Source organism: Ovis aries, chromosome 2 (assembly GCF_016772045.2).
Source record: "Ovis aries strain OAR_USU_Benz2616 breed Rambouillet chromosome 2, ARS-UI_Ramb_v3.0, whole genome shotgun sequence".
In the NCBI taxonomy this organism is placed as follows: Eukaryota; Metazoa; Chordata; class Mammalia; order Artiodactyla; family Bovidae; genus Ovis; species Ovis aries.
This window is the reverse complement of record NC_056055.1, coordinates 75,053,056-75,074,704: the sequence shown is the minus strand read 5'-3', so window position 1 is coordinate 75,074,704 and position 21,649 is coordinate 75,053,056. Positions and strand designations below refer to the sequence as shown.

At 40.6% G+C, this 21,649-nt stretch overlaps 1 protein-coding gene across 6 annotated transcripts in view; it reads right to left on the bottom strand.

Annotated features, from left to right (window-relative positions):
• Positions 1 to 21,649, bottom strand: part of KDM4C (lysine demethylase 4C) — a 398,538-nt gene that overhangs the window by 41,004 nt on the left and 335,885 nt on the right. For 5 of the 6 annotated variants that reach the window (XM_042243436.2, XM_004004373.6, XM_042243437.2 and 2 more), the window contains one exon: positions 7,358 to 7,528. In XM_042243436.2, the coding sequence (XP_042099370.1) occupies positions 7,358 to 7,528 (171 nt within the window). Of the gene's footprint in view, positions 1 to 2,820; positions 2,883 to 7,357; positions 7,529 to 21,649 lie in introns of all 6 variants that reach the window. The other variant, XM_042243438.2, reaches the window with a different exon arrangement.

Genomic DNA, 21,649 nt, shown 5'->3' with positions numbered 1-21,649 from the left:
AACTAATAACAGTGCCCTCAAGTTCAAGGTAGTTATTGTGATTTTGTTAGAGTGAAGATGGAATGCTATATACCTTTAAGTTCCCTTGGAAAGACAAGGATGGGAAAGAATTGTCTCCTGGGGAGAAGTTCCTCAAACCAATCACCTTGAGATATTGCCAAAAGAGAAATACCGCCAAGTGAAAGAGGTATGTATTTGAAGAAAAACATAATTAACTAGTTTCCCTGAAGACACCTTGTCAGTCTCTTGAGTGGAGTATCAGGGCAACGACATACTTTTCTTCAGAGGTTCACCAGTGCTAAATGGACACTGTCAGTATGATGGCTACAGAATCAAGGGTAGAGATGCATACAATTTATAAAAGACAAAGGGAGTCCAGCACAAATAAGGACTTCAACATTTCATTAGTATGCCCTGGCTTTAAGGCAAAAAGCCGCCCAAGAATGACAAAAGAATAAAATTCTAGGGATTGGTAAGTACCCACCTCCACCAACTTGAGACAGTTCATGAAACTTATAAAACTAATCAGAGCCTCAGTGAAGAGCACACAATTTAGAGTTGAAGAATCAGATGAAAGCTGACCTTAGTCAGAAGCCCCAGCCCAGCAACTGCAGGTTCAGTCTTCAAAGATATAACCAGACTCTATGCCTCTGAATGGCCTGAGGTTCTTTAGTTTTTTTCAGCCAACTTCTAGCCAATATACTAATATTATTCCCTCTTGGTGGGTAGAGAATTCTATTTATTTATATATCAATTAAAATGTATTTAAATACATATTATATTTAATAGATTACCCAATGTAAATTGTATTTATATAAAGCCACAGTAAAATGTTTTGTAAATATTGTACTGCTGTATGTGTTGTTTGCTTTTTGAAATAGAATTTGAACTACTAAATTAATGTTAGACTTATCAGCATTATGGGCATTGACTGAGTTAAAAAAATTATAACATTTGTGAGAACTTTATATATTAAATCTATAAACACAGTCAAGATGTACAAGGAAATTTGATTACTTAAATGTAAAGTGGTGAGAATTTCATCAGTTCATTTATACATTATAAAATATTAATCAAGAAACAAATGACTTTGTTCTAAATGTTTATGTAAAAAAATCATTATATGCATAAATAAGACAATTTGTTAGCTGAATTTGAAAGCTTAAAAAAAGTAAGTTTTAAACTGTTGATTAAAATCAAGGTAATAACAGATTTTTTTTAATATGTATAAAAGGCAAGGATATAAAAATCAATAGGAACTTGGCAGACTCTCAACTCTACAGCCAGGAAAGAGAAGCAAGGGTGTCCCTCTCAAGCAGTTAAATGCCCCATGGGCCACACCTATAGAATCCTAAACCTTTAAAAGTCCCTGGAGCCTTTTCTGGCAAATTTCCATTCATTCTAGAAGAACTAGGACTGGTGAGTGACAATTAGTCTGGAGCATACATAACACAGATGGGCTGGGGTGGGGTATGCCTTTCACCTAACTTAAAAATCCAGGTTACTTTAAAATCTATGTGCCAATAGGAATTAAAAAACACTTCCCAGGACCCTATAGCACAGAGTTTTCAGGAAAACATTTTCTTAGCTTCTCACTCCCCACCCCAACATATTCCTTTGCCTCCTGAGCATCCAGAGTTACCCCTACACCTACACTTGCCAAGTGGGGACTTGTGGGAGTGCTGAACCCTCAGCAGTTAGGTACAGGGTCTTCTATGACAGCAACGCTAAGTCACAGAGAGCATGGAGGCAACAAACAGTGGAAGGCAGGGGATCAGCCTGCATTCTGGTCCTGACTCTTGCCACCCCTAGTTTGGGGAGCTCACACAAATCAAAAGGTTTTGTAACCTGGCAAGTATCACATCTATGAACTGAGCACAAACTTACTCTAGAGCGAGGTTTGTCATGAAAAGTCAATAAGTATTAATAGCACTTTAAACATGCTGAAAAATACATGCATAAATGCAAAGAATAAATGCAAAAATACATGCATAAATTTATTATAAAGTCTAAAGACACCAGGACTGCTTTACAAGTGGAAAAAATAAGCTGAAGTCTCACCTATACAGACACTCATTTAACCTAATAAGTTGGAACAAAGTACTAAGTACACATCTTCTAACCAAATTTCATCAAGACCAGAAAGGGCAGCATAAACTAGATGGGAGAGGAAAAAGACATTTAGCTCATTTAGTCCTTTCAATAATCTCAGAAGGTATAAATTATTCCCTTTTTAGTGGGGAAACAAAAACACTGAGGCTTGAAAGTTTGAGCAACTTGTCTATAACTGAGAAAAAAATTAGCTTTAAGAATTTTGGTTTCCACTGTACAGCCCACAGAAACTAAAGGCCATGACAATCCATCCCTCATATCGTGAAGAGTATAGTTCTTGTGCTTTTTTTCACATTTCAACGGATGCTGAAAAATGTAGCAAGTCCTCATGGAAATTTCAGTGATGGACTCCTGCTGTCAAATTTCTAAATGGTCCTGTTTCTCTTCTCAAGCCAAGTGGTGAATGTTAAGTGCTGGTCCTAAAACCATCCAGATCACACTGCACCATCCTCCTCCCCTGAAATGAGTTCCAAGTGCAGACGAAAGCAAGCAGCCATCATTCTAGTGTCATCACGGGCATGCCAGAGGATCTCAAGTTTTAGCAAAGGTGAACAGGGGGCCCTGGAATCGCTTTGCTCATTGAATTCTCTTCAGTGGGCAACTTTCGTTCCCATCAAAATAGTAGGAGACAAAAAAAATTCATCAGGAAGTGTGTTGCAATTTCATAGACTGACGGAGGCATGTAGCAATACATCTTTTATTACTTACCCTGACAGCTACAGATTGCACGCTGAGTTTAACGGGACTGATACACACATTCTGCAGGTGTACTGTTGAGACAAAATATTTGGGACATTTTTCTGGCTATCACAGAAATAAAGCACCTAGGTCTGGAAAGAATTTTCAGGTAGTCCAAAGAATGTTTCTCCCTACAGTTTCAAACACTCCCTTCTAGTCACATAACCCTAACAAAGGTTATTTTAATGCACAGTAAATTTATTTTCAAACATGAATAGACAAGCCTGCATTAAATGTTTCTCTTCTGGAGGGATGATAAAGTGATTCAAAAAATAAGGGAATGTATTTCTTTACTAAAGCATCAGGCTTTATAAAGGACTATCAGTTCAGGTGCTCAGTCGTGTGCAACTCTTTGCAGCCCCATGAATTACAGCACGCCAGGCCTCCCTGTATTTCTATGTAAATAAACACTTTGGGATAATTAAGCTCATTGTTCTAGATTTTATTTTTATAGTTAAGAAACTGAAATTGTGTTTTACCTTCATGGCAGTTCTAGCTGGCAAGTACCCACAGCTTAGAGAGTCTAGTTCTTCACTAGCCAGTCACACTGACATTTAGTTGCATTTGATGAAAGGGCCTTCCCAGCGGCACTCACACTCGATAAGCACATTGGGCAGATTAGAGAGCTTTCAGACAAACAGAAGAGAAAATCATCTTCTACCTCCAGTTTCAGGCGGCACAGGTATATCATCTTAAAAAACGAGGTTTCTCTGAGGAATATGGACTATGTTTCCACCCAAATAACTACTCTGCCATGATCTGCAAGATGCTGAGACAGAAACAAAGCTGGTCACATTTTTCTTATCTCCTGATTATCTCCACATTAGGGTCCCCACCTCCCAGAAGACAGCGCTGATGTCAATGGAGAGCAAAAGTAGAAGTGGGATGGTCATAAGAATTAATCCACATGGGCTGAAAAATGGTGATATAAATGTATTTACATAATATCATATATGGGAATAAATAATAAACATGTGAGTATATTTACAACACACTTCATTACACACATTATGTTTTGAAATATAACATCAAATTCCCCATACCAAACTGAAGTCTAGTTGACATCCTATGAGGGCATTTAATCAGGCAGCTTTCATTAATGTAAGTCAGAAACACAGATCCCAAACAATCCCCAGAAGTTCTTCAAATTTAAAAAGCTTGCTTCAGAAAATCCATGACATTGTCTTTTGGGAATCTGGATGATGACCAGGAAAGAGCACAGAGCTAGTGGAGTTGATCTGCAGAGTGCTGCAAACCAGCCAAACTGTGGCTGCCTCACAGAAAGGGAAGTTACACTCTGCCTCCAACTCAGAGCTTCCGGCAACACAAGGTGAACAGTCTCCTTCAACACCCCAGGACAACATATTTGTGGTGTTTAATTTTATGCGTCAACTTGGCAGGGCCATGGGTGCCCACATGTTTGGTATTTGGTCAAATATTATTCTAGGTGAGTCTCTGAGGATGTTATTGGATGACTTTAGTGACTGAATTGACAGACAAAACAGACGATCCTCCCTAGGACCCATTCAGTCAGAGAACAAAAAGGCTGACCCTTTTCCAAATAAGGGGGAATTCCTCCTGCCTGACTGGCTTTGAGCTGGGACTCAGCTTTTTCCTGACTTTGGACTTGATGCTCTTCCTGGGTCTTGAGCCTCTCCTGTCTCCAGTCTGCTGACTACAGATCCTGGGACTTCTTGGCTTCCATAATCAAAGGAGCCAATACCCTTATCAGAAATCATATATATTACATATACTTACTTGTAATATATTAAACACACACAAGCCTCTTATTTAAGGGTCTGTTTCTCCAGAGAACTCTAATACCATATTATAAGGAAAAATAAAACCTTCCCTATGGAGCAACCAAATAAAGACATCTGGAGATGTCTCTTTCAGCACTAAGAGAACAAAGTGGAAGAGGCCACAGCAGCCAACAAACAGTGACGTTATGAGAAAGTGTGTATAACTTGAAAATAAAGCATCACTAAAATGTTCCTACTTGGTTGGTCTAAGAGGCCTGGAACAGGTAACCAAAAATGTACCAGATGGGAAAGGATGGTAGAGAGTTGTCGAGGGAGGAAAGGCTGGATCAAAGAGAGAAGACCTGCTCAAAGATGAGTTGCTTTTTCCCTGAAAAAATTATCCTTCATGCAAATTCATACAGCAGCCCCTGCTCCAATCTCCGCTAACTCATTCCACTGTGAGCACTGCCACTCCCTCCAAGGCTAGAGTTGGGGACACGCACATGTACACACACACCCCAACTGCTAAACCTCAAGCCTTTATCATGTATGCTAAGTAATAGCTAATCGAGTTGTAAAGAATTTCTGCTCTTTTATTCTTGTTGATTTAAATGCCAAGGTGTTTCTGAACTACCTCACAAAATTTTTGTTCTCACAACACCCACAAATACTTCAAACCAAACTTGATTGGGTTCACAGAGAGTAGGGGCTAAAGGTATCAAAGGAAAGACTTGTGGATTCAGAAAACTCCCAGGATCACAGCCACTCTTTTCCAATGCTCAAGCTGAAGACTTTCCAAGAAAGCTTATGACTGACTGGGTGTGTGGAGGCTCGTGACGTGAAAGGAAATTTAGGATTCACTACATACTATCATGGATAAAGACCTAACTATTTGCTCAGGTTTGGGGGTGAATGCTCACAACTCTTTTGCTCTATCCCCTGCAGGCTCCCCAGCAAAGTTTTCTGTCTTTGGCTAGCTCAATATTGTCAGCCTGCACAAAAGGAGGCAGATTCTGAGATAAGTGTGTAACTGGGCAGGTCTGACAAGCACCGAGGGGCTTGAGTTGCTTGTGTGTTTCAGTACCTCTCTCGCCTTCTCCCACTTTGAAAGTCCTTTTTCTTCCCAGAGGTTAAGAACAGAGGCTCTGGAGCCAATCTCCTGGACTGAACACTCTTTCTGACACTTACTAGCTGCATATCACTGTGAGAAAGTTATTTACTGCTTTGTGACTCAGTTTTTTTTCAGCAGCCAAATGTAGAAAACAGTAGTAACTAGCACGCAAGACTGTGAGGGTGAAATGATTCCCGTGTGTCAAGCTCCTGAAGCAAACCTGGCACGTGATGCATCTCCATCAGTGCCAGCCCTACTGACCCCATAGAATCTCGGACTCAGTCTCCTGATCCCCGCAGTGGGGAAGCTGCTTCAGACTCGTCTATAGCATTTACCGTGCTGTCTGGAAAGCACCCATTTACCAGCCCACATCCCTCCAGACTGAAAAGGAATCACACCATTTTGCCAGCATCCAGTGCAATGCTTAGTACACAGCAGATACTGTGTCTGGGGACTGCACACTTGATGGGAGGGCCTAGGCTAGCAAGGCAAGCATGTGACCTAAAGGCTGCTGCTTATGAAGAGCAACATCAGTGCAGCAAAGCTCCAGGGAGAATTCTGCAAAAAAAAAAAAAAAAAAAAAACAACCCACAATTCACCCTTAGGGTGTAGGGTCAAGTCCTGGGATTTTTAACTTCTTTAAATCATTTGCTTTGAAATCTTTCAAATAAGGTAACTTTTGTTTACATACTTGTCCCTCTTAAAGGCATAGAGAAGTAAGCTTAACAAAGAGCTGACTGAATCAATGTTTCTGCTGCCCCAGGAGACCAAAATTCTGGAAATGTTTAGGAACAATCTCAAAAGGTTACATTTAATTATCAGTTATGCAAAATACATACTTATTACTCTTAAAGAGTAACATTTCCAAATACAAACAAGGGCAAAGCATCGCAGACTGAGGACAAGGCAGAAGTTACAACTACATTATTGAGGCCTGGCTCCTCAAATGGATACTTGCCGTAAATAAACAAGGGTAACAAGATGGCTGGAAGACTAACCCTGATCTCAGTTTCAAAAAACCTTCTGCTGAAACTGCTTTTCTTGTGAAACATCCTGCTCAAAAGCAAGACCCTGAGACACATTCAGAGTTCCTCTGAACAAGACCCAGGGTGTTCACTGAGGGGCCAGAGGAAGGAGACAGACAGACAGGCACGTACGGGTCCCCTTTCAGACCACAGTTAAGAAACTCAATAAAAGAGCCTTTTGCTTGTGTGATTTTTGTTATTCCCATATGAAACATGCACAGATGTTTCTGTCAGATTACAGATGTCACTGTCAGGTCAGATTAATAAAAGCCATATTCTCCAGCCAAGCATAAAGAAAAAAAAGTAATAAAGGAATTCAAATATACAAACTCCATAATAGATAAGAACAGGTGAATTCACATTTTGTTTCTGGCCACATACGCTTCTCATTCAGTTAAAAGAATCTGGGAAGATGAGTCTAAATTCACCTACTATTTAGAATAATGATGGCTAAGGAACTTCCTAGAAAACAACATTTCCAAGGATTGTGGTGGGGGAAGAGAACACCTGAACTGAATATTAAATGAAATGAGCTACACCAAGAACCAAGATGAAGATTCCTGAGAGGTTCAGCTAGTTTAGTCATGCAGAAAACAAGCTGGGGAGCAGGCACCCAGAGCCTTACTCACCACAATATCCTCAGGGAAGGTGTCCCTGCTGAAGGAGCCGTCATCAAATACAACCTCATAGAAGGTCTGCGCCGTCACGGCGATAACCCTGCAGCTGTAGTACCGGGTATTCCGATGCTTCGTGATGACCGTCTGCCCCACGGAGATGCCCTTCTCACCAGCCTTGGATTTCTAAGGATGGAGCAGAAGAAGAGGAGAGAAAAGAAACAGCAGAGAGGACAGCAAATAGAAGAAATATTTATTTAGAAGATAATCATTAGTATGATCATGATATATACTTTTAACTTTTAGACCTTTTACTGGGGGATAATTTCAAACTTAAAAGTTGTAAGAATATGAAAACAAAACATAAACATACTCTTTGACCCTTTACTCAAGATTCATCTGTGGTTATTTATTGTTATTTTTAACATTTCCCATGTTTTTGCACATTCTCTATCTTACATGTGTGTATATATACATATATCTTTAAATATGCATATTAAAGTGTGTATGTTGTTGTTTTAGTTTGTAAGTCATGTCCGACTCTTTGTGACCCCACGGACTGTAGCCCAACAGGATCCTCTGTTCAAGGGGTTTTCCAGGCAAGAATACTGGAGTGGGTTGCCATTTCCTTCTATATATGTAAATTAAACTGTATATATACACACATATAAATACATGTGTTTTTATATATATGCATACACATATATGCATATATATGTTTAAATGCATACACACATACAATTATATATATATATATATTTTATAACTGTATGTGTGATATATATATTATTGTATGTGTGTATGCATTTATGCCCAAACCATAAATCATGGGCTTTTATGCCTAAATACATCAGAGTATATTTTATACAGAGATTTTCCTTTACATAACCACAGCACAGTTACTAACTTTAATAAATTTAACATGGATGCCATCCTTTAATTGATGACGCATATTCCAATTTTTCTTTATGTACAGGATCCAGTCTCAAATCAGGTACTGCATTTAGCTGCCAAGTCCTTTTGACCCCCGTAACCTGGAACATCTCCACAGCCTTTATATGATCATGATACTTTTGAAGGATCCAGCTCTCCCTGCCCCTGTTTTTTCAACAGAGTATCTGGCTGATGTTTCCTCATGATTAGAGTCTGATATACATTCCTGGCCAGAATACCACACAGACAACGCTGTCATCTTCTCAAGAAACCACATCTGGAGGCAGATGTTTATCTGCCTTTCAATGGTGATATTAACTCTGATCCTGGTCAAAGAGCAGTCCAATTTTTCCACTTTGTAATCACTATTTTTCCCTTCTAGCTAATAAGCAATCTGTGGGAGAGCCTTAAATGGCACACAAATATCCTGCTCCTCCACACTTCTGCTTAGATAGCATCCATTGATGAATCTTGCTTGATCCAGTTTTACTATGATGGGGATGATACGCTCACTTTTCCTGCTCCAGTACTCCCTCCACGTTTACTGGTTGGCGCCTGGTAGTTATTAAGCAAAAACCTCCTACTCTCCCTACATCCATCCATCCATCCGTCATCAGTATGGGATTATTAACTCCTCCTTCACAATTGTTTATAATTCATACTACAGTCAGTTATTTCGGTGCTCAGATTATCCCAGATTTGGCCAGTAGAAGCCTCTTCAATCTGTTTCCTATGTCCCTTAAGACGTCCTTTTATTTTTTAGCAGTTCCTTCCTTTCTGGCCTCATAAGAGTCTCAAGATCATCTTGCCTCAGCCCTGGAATTAGCATTTCCCAGAGGAACGTGGGTCATTTTTGTGGGCAGTGATATTAGAGGATAAGATCCAGGTGCTTAGGTGTGCTTATTACTACAAAGGCATCTTTGCTTCCTGACCCCTTCAGAAGTCAGAGCAAAGAAATGTGTGGATGTGTGTAAATATATATACATACATACACACATACATACACATGCACACACTTTTATACATACATACATACATACATACATGTACATACATATAACCAAGAAAAACCAGGGACTAGGTCTCAGTATATACCATGCTATGAAGTAGAAGACTTCAGGATAAATGCTTCGGGAAAATGCTTGGCAGAATTCTAGGCTCATGGTAAGCACTCCAGACATTTTAGCTTGCTGTATTTGGGGCTTTCTATTTGTTTGCAATTTATTTTTCAGAATAAGGCTGTTGCTCCCGTTAGAAACTCACAAAAACCTCATTCCTGCCAGGTGCAGAGGGGAGTCACCATCTTACAAGGAGGTCTGCTCAGTCCCTTTTACTCCCTATCTCCAAGTCTCATTCGTCAACCTGACTGTTGATGCCACAAGCTTTGACTCACTAGGGGGCTCCTGAATCAGGCACTTGGGAAGGCCCAGCACCGTTGCTAAATGGGCCCTAGAAGGCACAGTCTCATAATCCCCAAGATACCAACAGTAGTCTGACATGTCATCCATAACCTACAGAAAGCCAGGATTCATTAACCCAGTGTCTTCTGGCAGGGCTATTTATAACATCATTGGGAAATAAAGTGTCAATTCAGAATCTTGGTTTAATTAGAGCCTTTACTTTTTTTTTCCTTGAATTTCAAAAAAGCTAAAACACCTTGTAGGAAACAGATAAAGTGCTATGCTTAAACGTTTCCTTCTAGAAACCAAAGAAGAAATGCCCAGAGAGTCACTGATTCACTGGTTCCTTCAACAGTCGTGCTGCTGTTCAGTGGACACCAAGCACCTCCCCTGGTGCTCTGGACTCCAACCAAAACCTCTAAGACTTGATTCCCATTCCCCAGAATAGGCCTACACAGGTATGTGCTATAAAGTCATCTTACAGGTGGCATGACTCAAAATTGATGATATTCTAGCATGTCTTCATACTCACAGGCAGAATTAGGGAACCAGTAAGGGCGTTAGCAAAAGCCTAGAAGCAGGAAACAGCCCACTCTATTCTGAGAACTGCAAGGGATCCTGCCTCGTATGGGAGGGGAAGCAGGAGAAAGAAGAGTTTAGAAATGGCCTGTGGCCGAGAGGTCAGGCTATGGGGCAGAGGGGGAAGTTAGGGCAGCTCTCACACCATTCTAAGACGTTTGGACGTTACCCTGTGGGCCTAAGGGAGCCACTGAGAGGTTTAAGTACAGAAGAAAGATGATCCAGGTCCAGGTGACTCCAAGGGGAGAAGGGCCATGTCCAGGTGGGAGATGAGGGCCTGGAGTACAGAACTACAGACAAAGATGCTCATGGTTTGGACCGAAGGCTAACTCTCCCAGACATGTTCCTAAAGGTCCCCTCTTTGCAGAGTGAGCTCTGCCATCTGGTTTCTCACATGCCTAACCAAATAAAAGGATATTTTTCTTCCTTGAAATCATTCCCTACTGATTGCTAGGTTGGCTGGAAAATTTTTCTCTGACTTTAGGTGTAGTTAGGTGTGTAAACGTTTTGCCAAAGCACAAGAGGAAGGAGCCTGTAGTGATTTAAGCACACTGTGCTTGAAGCAGAAATCTTTAACAGCTGGGCCACAGTACCTTACATATGCCAAAATAACTCCCTAGATTCCTACTTCATTCCTCTGTCCAACCATTTTAAATATATCTAACCTTTCAAAGCAAGAGAGCAACTTAGATGTAATAATAAATTTGAGTGAAGGCACAGTTTGTAGAATTCTGGAACTCTGAAATTAAGCCTATGAATGCTTCCTAAAATTGTATTGGTTATAACTGCCTGTAGGAGGTGAAGTTCATAACACAGTGGCTCTGAGTGACCTGGATTAAGGCCAAAGGGGGCTTTATGTTGGCAGTGTATTTTTTTCAAACGCTGTCCCTCTTTGTCAAATGGCCTTAAAAACACTCATAGTCAGAATGGCATGCAGTGTATTTTACTATGATATTAGTTTCTTCATGCATGCATATTTTATTAAAGTTGGAACTCACCCTCTAAGGAAAGAATGTTTTGGATTTGAATTATAAGCTCAGCTTCATACTAACTATGTGATCATAGGGATGTTACATAACCTTTATCAGCCTCAGTTTGCTCATCTGCAGAAGGAACAGTAATACTTATATCAAAGATCTGCTATAAAATAATAAGTACATAAAATGTCTAGACTCACAAGCAATTAGTTCTCAGCAACTGTTAAGCGGCTTCATTATAAGAGACTATATACGAGACCCTAGCCCCAGGTAAATAAACCACTCTTCCCTACAGTACCCCAGTAACTGGCATGCACGACAGTGCACGGTTCCTCATGACAAGGCTCAAGCCAGCTCTAAATCATCACTGCTTTGCTCTTCACCTCATCCTCTTATGACTCTAATTCTTGTCAAAAGGGGGCACATGGCTGTGGTCCTTAGGAAGGAAGGCATAAATAATGTGGTCTCCTCCCTCCACCCTCAAGACCCTCAAAGCCTTTGTTTACAACTCTCTTAAGGCTCTGGTCAAATGTCACTTTCACTGACTATCCCTCCTGTAACAGGGCAAAATCCATGGGTCAGCGCCAGGACCGATTTGTCTTTTTATCCATGGCAAGCAACACTGTTGCTGCCAGATAAACAATGAATGAATGAATGGAAAAATAAATAGAAAAAAAAAAACTAAATAAATGATCTACGAGGACAGGTACAGACATATTTTTTAAATGGGAGAAGACTGATTCTAATTACTCACTGTCCAGAGAAGAACAAAAAGAAACACAGGGGAGTTTTAGGAAGAAGTTCCTCTTTGTTAGGGTAGCTAGGCATGTGTGTGGGTAGGGGGTGGTAATAAAGGTTTATGGTGAAATTCACAGGGTCTGGGAAGTGGAAGCAGCCAATCAAGGGTAAAGAAAAATTACAGAGACTTGACAGAGAAAAGGTTGATTCTAGACCACAACTATTTTTTTTTTCCTGCTAGGACATGAAATTTATGCAAACTGGCTAGCTGGAAAGATGGCCAGCACACAAATTAAATAAACTGCCTTCATCTAAATAAAAAAATTTTTAAGCCTCAAGCATGACTGACCATTCATGGGAAGTATTAAAGAAAACAGATTTTTTTTCATAATGCTATTTTGATATGACTTCTGATTTATTTTTGCAGGAAAAATTTATTGACAAGCATATCCTATAACTGATTATACATACTCAAAATTACTTCCTGTCAGAAAAGCCTAAGAATCTATTGATGTTAAGAATGTCATTACTCATCGGAGAAGACGGACATTATGCAAGGGGCTCCATCAGATTATGGTGTTTGAAGATAACTGCACAGGCTAAGATTGTTAAAGTCAAATTTTCTTTAACATACACTATGCAGAAATGAACAGTGCTTTAATTGGAAAAAAGAACTCAACTTCTCTTTTTAAAAAGATAGAAACAGTTCAAAATTCTAGGGACGTGAAAAGAAAATGTTAACTAAGAAATTGTTATAGACATTCTACAAAAGCATCAAAGAGTTACTAGGACAAAAAACACAGATGTTACCAACACATGTCCACACTCATGACTTAATTAAACTCTCGCAATAACTCTGTAGTTGTTCAGTTCAGTTCAGTCGCTCAGTCGTGTCTGACTCTTTGCGACCCCATGAATCGCAGCACGCCAGGACTCCTTGTCCATCACCATTCTCATTAAATAGATGAAGTCACTGAGGTACAGGTTGAGTGACTTTTCCAAGATCTCAAAGCTGGTGAGAGGCTGAAGAGGGGCCCAGAACCAGGTGCTCTCCCATCACGAGTACATGTGTCGGTATCATCAACCAGGGGAGTACACGTGGAAAGACATCAGAGGAGAAATAAAACCAACCAGGAAGTGACAGGAAAGGAATTCGAGCAGTTGCCTAAAGAAGTTACATTTCCTTCTGTTCTTTTCTAATTTATTTATCGACTGCCTCTTCTGTTCTACATACCATTTGAGACACTTTGTTTAATCTCCCCAGGATACTCACAGAGTCAAATAAGCAACTTTGATTTGGAGCCTATCTGGAGATGAAAAATGCAGAACATGTAACTGCATATGCACTCACACATATACACTGCAGCAAACTGCAAACACGCTCACAAACCTTCACTCCTTCCTGTTTGCACACATCCTCTGAAATGTGACTTTGCAGCTCCTCCCACCAAAGGCTGGAGTCTACTCCCCCAACCCTCAGATCTCAGCTAGTCTTCTGGCTTAACCTGCTTTGGCCAAAAGAATACAACAGAAGTAATGGTATGTATATTCAAAGCCTCTTCACATGCCTGCCCTCTCCACAGATTCTGTCCTATGAAGAAACTCGAGCTACCCTCCTGCTGGCTGATGAGAGACCACCCTGACCAGAGATGAGGCCCTACACATATGAGAGAACCCAGCCAAAAGAAGACAAGCAGTTCTTCAGCTGACCACAGATGGATGAGGCAACCAGTCTGAAACAGAAGAACTCCCCAGCTGAGTCCAGCCTTCACTGATGACAGCTGATGCTGGGAAAGATGGAGGGCATGAGGAAATAGGGACAAAAGAGGATGAGATGGTTGGATGGCATCGTCAACTCAATGGACATGAGTCTGAGCGAACTCCAGGAGATAGTGAAGGACAGGGAAGCCTGGCATGCTGCAGCCCATGGGGTTGCAAAGAGTTAGACACGACTGAACAACAAAAAAAGCAGAATCAGTAGCTAAAGAGTTGTTGCTTAAAGCCACTAAGTTTTGTGATGGTTTGTCACACACACAACTAAGAAAAAAGAATAGAGTGACACTTGAACAACATCAAGGTTAGAGGTGCTGACCCCCTCACACACAGCTGAAAACTCATATATAACTTTACAGTCAGCACTCAAGTCTACAGATTTGACCAATTATGGACTGTATAGAATTCAATATGTATTGACGGAAAAAAAATCCATGTATAAGTGGACCCATGCAGGATCAAATCTACTAAGAAAATAATACACTAAACTGTTGGCCATATATAACCCTAGATAATGGGATTTTATCTGTTTGGTTCTTTACATACCTCTTTGTAGTTTCTGTTATATACAGTTGTCCCCTGAACAACACAGGGGTTAGGGGCACCCCCATCCCCTGCACAGTCAAAAAATTGCACATTGTTCTCTCTGCCTCAAAAATGAAGGAATTAATACATGACTCAACCAAGAGCAGGAAGCTGAAACAGTTTGGACAGAATGAGGACTCTTGATGCCATATACAGAGATCTCTAATCAAACACAAACTTTTCTCCATATTTAGTTAATTTAAAGATCTATAAAATGAAAATACAGGTATTATACTTATTGAAAAAAAATCCACATATAAGTGGACCTGCACAGTTCAAACTTATGTTGTTCAAGAGTCAACTGTATTTCTTATAATTGTCACCACAGCCTTTTGATCATCTGAACCAGGCCTAAGGGGGCCAGGAGGCCCGATATACACACGTGCCCAGAAGGCCGCTGCAAATGGCGTGTTTGCTGCCATGGACCCCCTCAGTTAACTTGTGAACCTCTGGATCCCTACTCAGAATAATTTTCTTAAATGCATAAAATAAAACACAAGATGAGCCACCCCCCCCAAATTACACTGAAATAATACTGAAAAAACAAATTTGTGATATATATACTTCTTTAACAATGTATTAAATTCTAATACCTAGTGGCAGGTCTAATAACAACTATTAATATCCTAATTTCAAAGATGCAATGGGCATAAGTAATATTTTGAGATCTCTTTCCCAAAGGTAATGTGATCTCCATTGTGGACAGAGTCACAGAAACTGCTAATCCATCTCTGCCTATGCTCAAAACTGATAGCATCATTAAACTGGAGCTAGAATTTAGAAAGAAATTTTCAATTTTTCCCCACATGCTCTCACAGACAAATTTCTCGATACTAAACTGTTCAAAGGATATTATCTATTTAAAGGCACAGCGCTCAACCTTTTAACAACAACCTTATAAAACAACATTATTATATATGCTGCTTGTATAAACTGTCAATAAATGGATATAGCAGTAAAATGAAACTCCATGAAGACATCTCTGTGAAGACTGAAGTTATGGACCCTAAAATGAGTAATTTTGGGGTGACCTAAACTGGAACAGGAATCTAACTTAAGTACTGACATTGAAATATATACAGTATTCTCCAATAGTCAATATCATTTCTCCCCAGTGAGTTTCTGACAGAGAGCAGAGAGGAGTTAGTTCAAATATGACCTTTGCAGTGATCGCTTGGCAAGGAGTCCTGTGTGGTAGAGGAAGGACGATTTCTATCCTTGGCAAGAAGGGTCTTCTCTTATCGGACCTGGGAAGGTGGATGTGTGTTCACACCCTGAAGGAGGGTCACCCACCATCCATGTGATGAGATGAGTCACGGGCAGCAATGTCATCTTAGGAAAATCCCTAGGTTTGTCCTCCATCTGTATAATGATGTTAATAAAGGGTACAAATCCAAATAAAATAGTATATGTAGAGGTACACATAGGTACCTCTCATAGGTACATCCATCATTCAATCAGTAAGACTGGAGAGGTGAAGGAAAAAGCTTAGCAACCTATTCCATGAACAGGCCAAAATGCACATTTCCATGTATATCCAATAACCCTTTTACCTTCTCAACTTTATTATTATTCCCTAATTTCTATGAATTAATAACATGTGAGATGTTATTATATTTTTTCAAGGTATCCATTTTATAAAAAGTCCTACAGGTATCAGAGTAATAAATTAATACAAACTATTATTCTTTCACCAAACTTACAAAGCAAAAATCACTCATCTAAATGTGCCTTGTAACAGTGAAAAGTTTCTTTGTAAAATTACAAGAGCTAGGTAAAAATATTTAACCCAGAAAAACCTAACTCCCTGGAGCTTCATGAAGAAATAATTGCTCTTATAGCACAAATGCACATGCAGGCTCATAAAAATGTCACAAGTATTTAATTTTCGATATGTCTATTTGTTCACGTGTACTTGATTCCTCATGGGTTTTTAAGCACAACATATAATACAGTGGGAAATGGTGGTAAGCAGTTTCCCAGCAGATTTAAGGCCTTATTCAGTTTAACGTCTGTAGAAGTTATAACTAACAGGCTGTGGAAGAAACGGAGGGGAAAAAAAACCAAACATGAATTATTTTCCGTTTGAGTCATTAGCTCACCTCAGAGGTGGTAGTCTTGTTCAGCAGCTACGTGAAGGGGACTGGGATGGGAGAAACATCTTCAGAGGCTTCACTGTGTTAATGTAGGAAACTCTCAACAGGCAGGCAACACCTGCTTTCCATTCTGAATAGTTTCAATAACATACTTTATAAAGAGCAGAGAGGAAAGTTCCCATCAGTTGGACTGGTGGAGCTGGAGGTGGAGCGTCTACCACTGAGATGGAATCTGATGTGAGCTCTTGCTAACTCATTTCCAATCTCATTAGCTGCTAGAGAGTATGTGAGTCCCTGGATGCCTGGCGCCAGAAGCTCTGCCTTGGGCTTTTATATTTCACATGCTCTTCAGGCTCCTTGGGTCTGACTATAAAACTAGGGGGTTGGGGAGGGGACTATAGATTCAACAAACTCTCAATCATTCATAGTAGGCTATGTGTGTGTTTAAATTCTATGTGAAAATGCAAAGAACCTAAAATATATAAACAATGTTGGAATGAATTATAATTTAGGAGAAATGAGGAGAGAAGGTATTCATTTATGAGGTACTGTAACTTTTAAAAATGACCTCAGATGGGATGTTTTCAACAGAGAGAAGCAAGGGACATGGGGCATTACTACACAGTTCTCCTACCCATAAAGATTTTTGGATCTCAATTACAGTGGGTAACTGGGTTAAAAATAGCTAAAAGAGATGAAAAGATTTTCTTAACAAGGTGACCTAAAGCAAAACAGATTAATTAAAGGGCTTAATAATTGTTCTGTGTCACCAAGAAGGAAGCCTAGGTAAATAATGAAGCCATGTAAGCTAATTCAAGCCACGACCTCAAACTGGAAACGTGTAGCCAAATCAGCACCATCTCAATGACGCACCACATGCTCTGACTTTGGAGACAGGGAATTTCTGGAACTTTAATGACTGCTGAACCTCTGTGAAGTTCCATTTCATCGCCTGTAGAATGGATACAATTAGAAAAACCTGCAACAAAGGGTTATGGTGTGGCCCAAAAGAGGCAACGTGCTGCCAGTGCAAGTGTTCAATAAACTATAACAGGCATTATAACAATATTAGCTACTATTAGTTTTATTTACCTCATCTACCTCAATATGCTGCTCTGAACGAAAAATGACAGTCACCTTGAACACAAGAGAAAATCAGGGTGGCACAGTCAATTCTGACTGTATACAGGCACACTACTTCCATGAGCATCAGACAGAAAGGGAGGGGGAGAGAGAGAGGTTGCGAATGAACATGTGCAAGCTTCCTAAGCTTCCTTGAAAATCGCAGGAGAAACAGCCAGAGGAGCAGTGGAGAAGTCAGCCAAAAGCTTCCTACCGCTCATCACAACCGCAGCAGGAGCAGTGCAGATTCTGCCACGTGGGCTCAAGGATGTTAATCAAAGGGGACAAATCCACAAGGCCTTTAACATCCACTATTAATTAAGCAAGCTAATATCCATCTGTCAGTCTACCAAGTGTTAATTAAATGTCTCTCTGTGCCCAGCACTGTGCTTGAAAGAGTGCTGTGTGGGCTCCAGTGGAGGCAGGATTGGGAGGGGAAAGACTGACAGGCTCCCGGGCAGCAACCCTCCTTTCCCAGCCCCCTGCCTATGGCTCTCTCTCGTGTCCCATCCAACAACATCTAATGCTAACCTCTGTGGTTCCTGCAGCCTCAGCCAAAGCTGCTTCTTAGCATCTATTAAGGATGCTTCTTTATTCCAAATACATGATAAAGATACAATACAACAGATTTTAAGATACAATTAAAAGTTGTTTAATGTAAGGGTTTGCAAATTGTTAATTTTCTTCCAATTCTTGAGAAATATATGAGAAAATGGGGACAAACCTGACGAAAAGGCCTACATAACACTCAAGGAAGGACAAACACAATGGAAAACAACTCACAAGGACGTTCGATGCCCACAAAGAAATGAGATTTCATTTCAACCCTCCCTCTTGCCCCAAGAAAAAGCTTCTGAGTGCCAGGTCAGCACAGGAATGGCTGAAAGAAAAACTAAAAGAATATTCTATTGAAAAAAAAAATTGTAGAAAAAGAAATCTCTTATGTTCCTTCATATACTACTCTATAATTTCACAGATCCACTACACCCAGTGTGGGAGAAGAAGACAGAGAGATGCATGCAATCTCACTGCGAAAACAAAGTCAGCTTCAGATAAGGAATGGCCAAGAAACCATCCCTTTCACCTAGAAAGGGAAGAAGGATTGATTTGCATGCGAAAAACAGCTCAGATCCCAAGATGGCTACCAACACTCTGTGGGAGGGTGGGACAGAGAGATGGGGTAGCCCCAGGCTGACTGGCTTCCTGCCAAGAGCCCTCAAGAGGCCCTTCTAGTTAATTTAGAGCTTTACACATCCTGCTCTGTGAATGTGGACAAAGAACACAGACCTAGAGTAGCCCTTTAGATAAAAAATGATGAAACTTATGTAAGTGCCTTTTCCACTGCTTGCAGTTAATACTCATTAAACTATAGTTTCATTACACTGTGTCAGTATCTATGGATTTCATTATGACTATGGCATCTAATTACTGTTTTCTACATGAAGGAATTGAAAATCCTGCCTCTTATGCTTTACAAGATGTTGGAATGTCAAATTCTCTTTGCTGTTGTGTGTCTGCTGACACATTCCATTTATATTTCTCTACTGTATCCACAGTGCTTCACTGTAATACCAATGTTAAAATATGGGATTAGTGTCACTACTTAATTTTCTTAACAAGCTATCAGACAATAATGCATGCCCTAATCATTTTTTTTTTAAAGAGTATTAAATTGCTGAAAAGCTTAAAATTTCCGGAGGAAATAATTCTGTGAAAAGCAGAGCAAGTGTTTCATATAGACACACACCTTACCTATGCTAAAAAATGTAACCAGATAAGTGGTTCTTAAGAGTGCAAGACTTGATTTCCCTCAGTATGTGTGGTCCGTGAAGTTGTCAAGTATCAATGGTCCCATATAAACAGTCCTTCCTGCGCTTGCCCCTCCTGCAGTAGATTGGCTGACTGGTCCCTGGTCCCATGATGCACTTCGGGGCAGGGGGTTGGGGATAAGATGGCCAAGTAGGAAATACAACATGACAAGTACTTCCTGGGGGTTCTGATGAATCTGCTTTAGTGATAAACACCAAAAAACTCCTGTAACCAAGATGCAGATTTTTCCTGAATTTTTCTTTTTTAAGTCAGGATCATTTTGCAGTTTTACAAAGCTAAATAAAAAGTTCAGGCAAAATTTTTCTTTCCCACATTTTTGAGAGAGAAGATAGCCAAGGCTGTTGAACAAGAGATCTCCTGGAAATCAGGGCTCCACAGAGGGTGACTGCTAACATTTATATCAATACAATTAAGGCCTCAGCAGCCAACATGGCTTCAGAGTTATTTCAGGGGCTCTTTGGGCCCTTAGGAGCAAGCACTGTCTGTCTGTAAAATAAATAAGGCATCCCATATAACTTATGTACTAACATTTTTCAAATGCCTTTGGATGCTTCCAGGAAATTTGAAATAACGTTTGTTTGTTTTTTAACCCAACCAGATTAAAGGATAAAGGACAAGAAATTAGAGTCTGGAGAAATGCTATACTTAAAGGCAGAGATATTGTTCTGAGTCACTGGGAATTGACTCTGCTTTCTGCCCCCAGATAACAGTGTGGCCTTGTTGATCATGAGTCTGATTCAAGAGCCAGGTGCGCGCGCATTTTTCCTTAAATGGAAAGGCCCAGACTGACACAAGTAAATCCCTCCAGAATGGAAGTGTAAACCCCTTACATAGAGCAACCATGTGGTAGCAAACCACAGTTCTGCTTCGACACAGCAGCAGCCAGTCACAACGGGGCAGCCCACTAGGGAACGGTGTGCCGGAGAGGCGCCACATCGAGGCACTCGGCCCTCCTCTGCCTGCATGGTCTCCCCCTTCTGATTAGTTTCTGTACCCTTGACTGAATTAAAATTAGAATCTGAAATGGAGGCATCTGTTATCTCTCCCCGCAAATTCAGAATTCCCCCTGAAACACTTTAATTAGCATCAGAAGTGGGTCTGGAGTCTCTGCAACTGGTGCCCGAGCGGGGACCAGCACAAAGACCCTTACCAAGTGACTAGACTGAAAAGGGACTGGAAAATGGAGGCACAGAAGGGTAAGGTAAAGATGGCTCCATGGGGGCAGAAGAGCCTCTGCCTGGGACCATGAAGTCACTGTGGGGAGCTTGCGGGGACAGTGTTAGTGGAATTTTCCTCTATGCGCCACAACCAGGCCCAGCAGAAGGTATGACGTCACTCCAACAGACTCCCTGCTGCTGCTGCTAAGTCGCTTCAGTCGTGTCCAACTCCGTGCGACCCCACAGACGGCAGCCCACCAGGCTCCCCCGTCCCTGGGATTCTCCAGGCAAGAACACTGGAGTGGGTTGCCATTTCCTTCTCCAATGCATGAAAGTGAAAAGTGAAAGTGAAGTCGCTCAGTCATGTGCCACTCTTCGCGACCCCATGGACTGCAGCCCACCAGGCTCCTCCGTCCAGGCAAGAGTACTGGAGTGGGGTGCCACTGTCTTCTCCGAACAGATTCCCTAGGTTTCCCTAACTACACCAGGTATGATGGAAAAACACTAGAAACCCAGGGCCTGAGACTGTGCTCCAGGGACTCTGAAGCACTTCTTCTACTTACTGGAAGCCCGAAGGAGAAGAGCTCCATGATCACTGACCTTGCCCTTCCCTAGGAAATGTCTATAGAAATAGCAGCAGGAAATTAAAATGAGGGTTATTAATAAAATACAGAAGTTTGAAGTGGGATATGTTTAGTTTTCTTGATAAAATTAAGAAAAACACTGTATTCACTGGTTTTACCTAATAAAGTGAACAATGGAAAAATTGGTTCCAACTGTAAATATTCTAAAATGTCTGTGTTAAGTACTTCTTCTCCCAGGCAAATCTGGCCTTAACTTTCTGTCATCTAGGATACATGGATTGAGAGCTCAACAAAACACTACTACAGATAAAAAGGTGAGGGATTTCTTTTTGAAATGTATGTCTGATTTAGAAAGATTGAACACACCCACCCCTAAATCACTATATTATTTGTTTGTTTTTTTAAACCCTTGCTAAGAATTTTTTACACCAGACCTTTGCTTTGGTCAGAATGCTTTCTGCTATTCAATAACAGTACAAATTGAGAAGGACGTTTCAAAAACAACTTACATAGAAAAACCATATACAAATATC